We start from the raw sequence: 9,126 nt of genomic DNA, 5'->3' as shown, positions 1-9,126 counted from the left end.
GCACGGTATCATTTTTATGAACCTCCCGATACGTTGAGCAGCGATGTTACTGTGAAGTCTACTATTTCTAAAACAAGTTTGCCTCGTTCAACGATGGTGCTTGATGCCACGACACTTTCAAATTTACGAATTACTGGAGAAGAGCACTCACTTTATGCAACTTTGGATAACTGCTGTACAAAATTCGGCAAACGCTTGCTTCATTATTGGCTTTGCGCACCTAGTTGCGATCTAAATACAATTTTAGAACGTCAAAATGCTATAACAGATTTGATGGATCATCCTGAGCTCTTGCAGGAGCTTCGCGCGTTATTAACTCCGATGCCAGATTTTGAGCGACATTTGGCCCAAGTACATCTTTTTGGCAATAAAACAATAATGCAAAAGCATCCAGACGGACGTGCTATTTTGTTTGAAGAAAAATTGTATAACAAAAAAAAAATTCAGGTAATTTGAGAAATATTTCCGTTATCAATATTATACATTTATTATTATCTTTGTTTGAAAACTTTTATATATTAAATGAAAATATTATTTTGTTTTTTTTACTATATTTTAGAATTTCATTTCAATACTCAAAGGTTTTGAAATATTAACTCAAATTCCCGACATGTTGAAAGATTGTTCCTCTGTTTTGATTAAACGTATCACTCAAACGTCTGACAATGGCGGAATATTTCCCAAGATGCATGAATTACTTCAATTTTTTAATGTAATTAAATTTTTATAAATATTTAAATTTATTTACAAATTGTATATATTTAGAACGCTTTTAACCATGAGGAAGCTGCAAAAACTGGAGTTGTTGCTCCTGAGAAGGGTGTAGACTCCGATTATGATGAATGCGAAGCTAAAATTAAAGATATCAATCAATCTTTACAAGATTATCTTAAAGAACAAGAAAAATTTTTCGGATGTCGTTTGGCTTACTTTGGCACAGACAAAAAACGATTCCAGTTGGAAGTTCCTGAGAGCAACGCTCGTAAGGCGGGTAAAGTCTATCAATTAGAGGGGCAAAAGAAAGGAAACAAACCATGCAGACGTTTTTCTACAAATGAAACAAGGGTACCATAATAATGACTATTGTTTGTTTAACCACTTATATAGATATTATATAATATTTTAGGCATTTCTCAAGCAAATGCAGAATGCTGAAATGGAACGTGATAATATACTTAAAGATCTCGCACGTCGTATTTTCGAAAAGTTTTCAAATAATTATTCCGTTTGGAAATTGTGCACGGAATGCATTTCAAATCTAGATGTTCTCAGCTCTTTAGCAGAGTACGCACGTCAGCAAAATGTATTGTGTATTCCAGAATTTATTCAACCTGAGGATAATAACTGTCAACCATTCGTGGATATAGAAGAGGGTTATCATCCATGCGTATCTTCTGATACTTACATACCAAATGGTATTGTACTTGGTTCTCCTAATGTTGCGCCATTGTCCATTTTAACCGGTCCTAATATGGGTGGTAAAAGCACTTTGATGAGGCAAGTTGGACTACTTGCCGTAATGGCACAAATTGTAAGTTGTCGATAGTGACACTAATGTATAATATAATAATTAATTGTATATATTAATTTAGGGTTCACATGTACCAGCTCAGAAGTACAGACTTTCCCTAGTAGATAGAATTTTTACGCGTTTAGGTGCTCAGGATGATATGTTGTCGGGACAGAGTACTTTTCTTGTTGAATTAAATGAAACATCTTTAATATTAAAACACGCCACTGTACATAGTTTGGTACTTTTGGATGAATTGGGCAAGAAAAAAATACTTTTCTTTGAGAAGAAATCTCTATTAATTTACATATAATAATTTATAGGTCGTGGCACTGCCACTTATGATGGTACTGCTATAGCAGTTTCAGTTGTTAATTATCTGGCAGATATTAAATGCCGCACACTATTCTCAACGCATTATCATAATTTAATTGATTTCTTTCAAAAAGATCAAAGAATTACTCTTGGGCATATGGTAATAAATAAATTTTACTTTATTGGAATTTTAAATTTTAGTTTATATTTAAAGGCATGTATGGTGGAAAATGAAGATGATGATGATCCTACACAGGAAACTGTTACATTTTTATATAAATACTCACCTGGTGCTTGTCCAACATCATACGGATTTAATGCTGCAAAGTTGGCAGGTATGCCAACGCCAATTATCAAGAGAGCATATCAGGTAAAATTTAAGAATCTATTTTTATTCATCTATTTTGTATATCTAAATTCGATAAATATTTACAGCTCTCGAAGAAAGTAGAGGCTATAGCTTTAAAACGAAAAATTACTGCTAAGATTCTGACTTCCGCTGGCGGAGGTTTGTCTGCTGTTACTGACATACAAAATTTACTAAGACAATTCAAAAAATGCAATGTTTGAATTAAATAGTTTTTGTTGTCATCTCAATTAAAATCTACAATTAATGGTTATTAAATGCTGAAATGTTAAATCTCAAATAATTTTTTTTTATTTTATATGAAATATTTTCATGGAATATGACTCGTGCCACTATTTATTTGAATTTTGTGCTTAACTAGTTTTCTTGTCGGTGCTCCGACAAGTGAGGCGAAGAAGGTGCGCTTGGACATTTAGATAACTCCAGCTACTATTGATGACCACCGTAATATAACTAGATTCTTGAATGAGTTTAAAGAGCCATTCCATACCCACTTCCTTCCCGAAGAGAAGAACCTAAGATAAGAGGTCTAGAGGGGCAGAGCCAGGAGGACATCAAAGAGGACCTTGAAAAAAAAGGATTCAGCATTCTTGAATGTCATTTCCTCAAAACTCGACATGCGACTGATAAATTATTAAAAATTCATCTTCCTGCTGATCAGAAGGACATTTATAATGTCTCCTGTGTCTGCCTTCTAAAACTGACAGTCGAAGCCTAGCGTCCGCTAAAAGGTCCTTATCAATGCCATAACTGGCAACAGTTTGGGCATGTTGCTACCAATTGTAGGGCCGCACTCAAATGTGTTAAGTGTGAGGGATCGCACCACCACCAACAATGTACAAAACCTCGTGATGCTGCTTTTAAATGCTCGAATTGTGGTGGTGACCATACGGCCAACTATAGAGGGTGTCCTTGTGCCCCGCAGAATATGAAGAAAAAGAAAGTCCCCACATCGATTCCTTCTATCTTACCTAAAAGCTCTTCTGTTATGCCATCAAGGTCTTATGCTGACGCAATGATGTCAGGCTGCACGGCGTAACAAAACTCCACCAATTCTCTGTCGGCCTCTCATCTAGATAAACTGATGGAGAACTTTCAAGCGCAACTCAACACAGTTGTGAAGATTATAATGCAGACCATGCTGCAAAGCCTGTTACCTACTCTCACTGGGAAATGAATACTCCACTAAGCAGATTTAAAGTTGTGAACTGGAATGCAAACTCTATTATTAACAAGAAATATGTATCATCCAATTACTACATGAATATAGATATCATGTTGATACAAGAAACTTTCCTGAAACCGTCTCTGCAACTGAAAATTCTCAACTATGACATCTATAGATCAGACTAAGTATCTAGAAGAGGTGGGGGAACACCTGCTCTTATCAAAAAATCTATCAAACATCACACAATATCTAACAACCTTCTCGCGCTTGAAGCAACTACAGTGGTGGTGGATAGTCTGGTAGGTTACATAAACTTTACCTCAGTCTATAGGCCACCGAAAACACAAGCCTACCTAGGAGACCTTGAAGCGCAATTTAATTTAATGCTCTAGTAATGAAATTGCTCTAATTATCTCAAGCTTGAAGATAAGATCTGCACCAGGGTACTACAAAATTAACAACAGATGCTTACGTAACCTTCCGGAAGATGCGATCCATCTCATTACAAATATAATAAACTGTATGTTTAGGCTAAGTGAATATCCTAAAAATTTGGAAACAGGCCACAGTTGTAGTCTTTCCTAAACCCGGCAAGGACCCAAAGTTTCTGCAGAACTGGCGCCCGATTACCTTACTGTCAGGTCTGGGTAAGTTAGCTGAAAGAGTGATTCTAGATAGACTTAAAATTTCGGTGAACTCGCTGAATATTCTCCCCGATGAGCAATTTGGTTTCAGGGAAGACCTCTTCACAGAATTACAACTGGTGCAAACAGCTCAGATGATACAGTCTCCCCTGAGCATAAGGGAATCAACGGGTATGATTACTTTTGACGCCGGCTCTACTACACAAAGTCAGGTTCTCCGAAGGGTCTTCAAAGTGCTTTAGTACATCCGCATAAACGACATGCTAAGAGACCTTAGAATAGACCCGATCAAAAAATACATAAGGGACAGAGCCCTGAAGTTATGTGCGAAAACTGACAGGCTATCCTACTTAGCACTATCTAATCTTACAGTAATCACTCTCCGCACAGGGAGGTATGCAGATCTTAGATCAATCACTAAATAATCATGAAGCTTGTAGGGAATACATAAATTAGTCAATGAGATAGGTGGGACCCTGTAGTACCCCCAGATCAACAAGATCAACATACATACAGTAATTTAAGAGTTTTAAACTATATTATATTGTGTTTCGGAAATAAAAAAATATATATTTCAAAGTTTTACATGAATGTATTAAAACAATTTGCTTAAAATGCAAAAAATAATGTGTTATTGTTTAATTATGGTATATTATTTTAATATAAATAGTGTTGGATCACCCATTATAAATTATTTTCAAAGTTTATAATTTTATTACTTGAGAAGGAGCTTTGATTATTGAGAGTAACTCAAATTACGTGTATGTTAAACTTTCTTAAAGTTTTTGTAAAATTTAAATGATCAGAATAAATTGAACTCTACATTAAAACGGTCGTTGTTTCTTTTTCTTGTTGGTTGGTTCCTCTCCTGTATTTTTTCTTTATACTTGTGGAAATTAACAAGACCCTTGTGAAATTACAACAATAATTATAGAACTAGTAAATTTATACTTGTGGAAATTAACAAAACGCTTGTGAATAAGCTAAGTTAATTTCAAATTTTATATTTTCAAAAAGCATGTAACATATATAAAAATAAATAAAGCAAATAAACTAATCAAAAATAAAGCGTTTTTTATAGATATTAATAATAGTCATAAAATAGCATTACTAATGAATATTATATTTTATGTAAGAAAATAGCGCTTTGATTCATTTTTGTCGCAATAGCCCCTCAAAATCCCTTTCGGCTATGTGCCTTTTAACTCATAAGAATGCAACATGTTACAAATAATGAAGTTTTACGAAGAATGAGCTGTGATCGCGAATTGTTAGTAACTATAAAAAGAAGAAAAACAGACTACTCCAAATGATTATTCAGGGAAAAATCGAAAGCAAACGTGGTATTGGTAGAAAACAATTTTCATGGCTACTAAACATTCGGCAATGGGCCCATGTACGAGAAGTTGGCAGCCTTATAAATATAGCTAGACGTAGAGAGCAATACGTAGAAATCGTAAAAGATTTGTAATTGTGCTTATCTAAAGTTAATTAAACAATATGGTATTATGATATATGATCACCAATATTCGAAATCGAATTGGCAAATAAAGAAGAAGCGACTCAAAAATAGGAATTGAAGGAATTCTATAACGTCACAAGAATCTTTGCCGGTAACAATTATGTTCGAAATTTCCCTGTCGGAGCTGAAAATGACGTGGCAGTGACCCCAAAAGAGGAGCAAAGCAGAGTGTGGAGAAGACATTTTGAACGAATTCGAAATATAGTGCATGACGAAACTGATGAATTTTTAATACATAGACGGCTTAACCCTAATCGAGGAAAAAGCACTAGTGATCCATCAATAGAAGAAATCAAGGAAGCTATCGTATCACTGAATTTCCCCCAGAATGTTTTAAAGTAGACGCTGGCTAGAATCTTCTAGCCACTTTTCGAAATGATTTGAGTAGAAGAATGTTTTCCAAATGAATGGAAAGAGTGTATAATAGTTAGGTTACTTAAGAAGGGTGATAGAAAAAAGTGCAATAATTGGATAGGAATATCATTGCTGCCAATAGTAATGAAAATCTGCAACAATATTATCTTGGAGAGAATAGCTTTGATCTTAAATAGTACTATATGTAGCTTCCAGGCCGGTTTTCGACCTGGAAGGTCATGCACGGATTAAATTAACAAGGTGCTCATACTATTAGAGCAGGCAGCGGAATTTAATTCAACACTGTATCTTACATTAATCGATTTCGAAAAAGCGTTTGATGCGCTCAGAAGAGATTACATATGGCAGGCGGTCAACACAAGGGGAATACCGTCAAAAATTGTCAGAATCCTCAAAAATAGCTATGATGAAATAAGATGCAGAGTTTTACATAATGATGAACTAGTTAGTTTAGTTTTCAGTCAACAAGTGGAGTACGTCAGTGTTGCACATTATCACCTTTATTGTTTATCACCGTTCTGGACACAATTTTTGCGACACTAAATGAAAACGCACGTGGCATTAATTGTAGGATGAACCAAAAATTGAGTCATTTGAAATACGGTGATGACGTAGTACTCATTGCCGACAGGATCTACGATATGCAAGCAGGCATTAAGAATCTAAATAATGAATCGAGTAAAGTCGGCCTGAACATTAACGCAGACATTAATGAAGACTAAAACAATGCGCATACCAGCAATCAGAATAGCCTATTTGCCTATTTGTGATACACTGTATGTAAATTACAAATATATTACAATAATAATAATCTGACACCTTCAGATGACACCTATGATGATTCGTCGTAAATCAAGAATTACCATAGAAAACTAAATAATGATATACAAATCAATTGTGAAACTGATTTGGATGTACGAAATCTAATTGTGAAGTTCCCTGCAAAAAGCAATATCGATATCATACAAAGATTTCAAACAAAAGCATTTCGCATGATACTAAATGCACTTTGGTTAGACAGCAATGAGATATTTCATCGTGAACCGAATATACAACATGTGATGGAAGAAGGTCGGAACCAAAGTGCATTGTAAAACAGTCCTCAAGAGAACTGCCCCAACTGAACTGCCAACTACACGGAATATGTAATATTATTATATATTAAGCATAACACTTTTATATTACCCTATAACCGTACAGTATGTTCTTTTTATTTTCGTTAGCATAGGCTAACAAAAATCAGGCTTCTAACTTTTGCGTGTAATGACTATTTAACAAATTTAAATTAAAATAAAAATTAAAAATTATGTTCAGTTAGGCCTGGAATTTGACCATTTGAATTTGAATTAGAACTCGATTGCCTACTGCCAACCTCAACTTCACAATGAACACACCATTACATCTCATGAAGGTTGTGGCCTAGAATGCAAATTCCACAACAAACAAGAAATAGGAGGTTATACAATTTCTTCATGATTTGGAAATAGATATTATGGTCCTGCAAGAGACTTTCCTTAAACCTTCAATGTAGCTAAAATCTCTAACTACATCATTCACAGATCAGACAGGTTCCCAAGAAGAGGAGGGGGTACTGCTATCCGTATTAGGAAAAACATTAAACAACACCTCAGAATTAACAACCTACAAGCGTTCGAAGCTACTTCATTGGAGGTTGAATGCTCGGCGGGTAATATCATGTTTATAGGCCGCCAAGCGTGAAAGAGTATTTGGGGGACCTAGCAACACAGCTCAGTAATAATTTACCGACATTTCTAGTAGGAGACTTGAATGGTTATCACCGAAACTGAGGTGAATAGGGTCGGTACGGAAATTGTCCAGAAATTGTCAATGTACCTAACGAGCCAACTTACTACGGAAGCGGAGCAGGCCATATAATAGGCCTTGGCATGTCGAACCTTATGGAAGTTTTAGATGATCTGGACTCCAATCATAAACCGGTTTCATTCATTATTGAAAACTGCCATATGAATATTATGACCCCTACGTTCTCTACCACTAACTGGAATGCGTTCAAAAACTTAGTAGACATATGCTGTATCAACTACCACTTAGAAACCTCAGCGGATTTGCATAACTGTATACAGAACCTAACACATCTATTAACGCAGGCCTTGGATAGCTGCTCTACCCTCAAAGATAGAAAACCATGCAGTTATTTTAACTTACTGCAGCATATTGAAAACATGAATCGAAATAGACTCCGGAAATTGCTTCAATAACGGATGACCCTAACAAGAAAAGAGGTCTCTCAAATGAAATCAGGAAAAAGATTTATGTATTCAGAAACGTGAAATGGGGTGAATTTCTGATGGGTTTTGAAACAGGGGATAAAGCCATCTGGGCAATGAATAAGTATTTCAGGCTGAAGCGTAAACCATTAATATCACTCATCCATGGAGTGAAAGGCTTGGAATACACAGATTTAGAAAAGGCAGAGGTCTTCGCTTGAATTCCAGCCCAATGTAGATTTAGACTATGCCACAGAGGAAGAAGAACGCATTTCCGACGAGGCATATAATATCCTGGATGCCTACGTAACCTGCCGGAGAACGCAATCCAGCTTATCACTAACATAATTAATTACATGCTCAAGCTAGGTGAATTTCCTTAGACCTAAGAACTGGCCACAGTAGTTGTGTTCGCTAAACCGAATAAGAACCCACTATTCCTGTAGAACTGTCGCGCCATAAGCCTGTTATCAACGATGGGAAAGCTAGCCGGAAGGGTAATTCTTGGCAGATTAAATGCAGTAGTGGTTTCACGCAATATACTCCACGATGGGCAATTTAGCTTTAGGAATGACTTGTCTCCACGAAACTTCAACTGTCTAGAGCGGCCCAAATGATCCAAACAGCCCTCAGTAAAAGAGAGAAGGAGGAATGATCATTTTTGACATTTCTAAAGCTTTTGATAAAGTCTGACATGATGGCCTGATAGTAAAAATGTCTCATTTAGGTGTTCCAAGCAGGCTAACTAAGATTATCGGCAGCTTCCTACATGGGAGGTCTTTTTGCACGAAAATCAACAGCGCTCTGTCATCAGCTCGAACTATAGAAGCAGGGGTTCCTCAGGGATCGCCACTTTTCCCAATGTAAGATCCCTCGACTTTGGCGTTATATGCTGACGATACGTGTAGGCTATACTCGGATAAATGCGCTCTCAGTATAACCAACACACTTCAAGCGAACATAAACCTCATCCTGG

General features: G+C 36.1%; 1 protein-coding gene across 1 annotated transcript; it reads left to right on the top strand.

Moving 5' to 3' along the window:
* Nucleotides 1–6: 6 nt before the first annotated feature.
* LOC119672171 (probable DNA mismatch repair protein Msh6) lies at nucleotides 7–2,466 on the top strand (the record flags this gene model as incomplete). The annotated part of the gene is made up of 8 exons (XM_038083163.1): nucleotides 7–447; nucleotides 560–712; nucleotides 766–1,065; nucleotides 1,127–1,531; nucleotides 1,593–1,770; nucleotides 1,834–1,985; nucleotides 2,040–2,195; nucleotides 2,261–2,466. Coding segments are annotated over 8 exons (1,920 nt in total), but the record flags the coding sequence as incomplete, so codon positions are not given.
* Nucleotides 2,467–9,126: the final 6,660 nt, after the last annotated feature.

This window comes from Teleopsis dalmanni, chromosome 1, assembly GCF_002237135.1.
Source record: "Teleopsis dalmanni isolate 2A chromosome 1, ASM223713v2, whole genome shotgun sequence".
NCBI classification, from domain to species: Eukaryota; Metazoa; Arthropoda; class Insecta; order Diptera; family Diopsidae; genus Teleopsis; species Teleopsis dalmanni.
The sequence above is the reverse complement of the archived record's forward strand: the minus strand, read 5'-3'. Positions and strand labels throughout refer to the sequence as shown.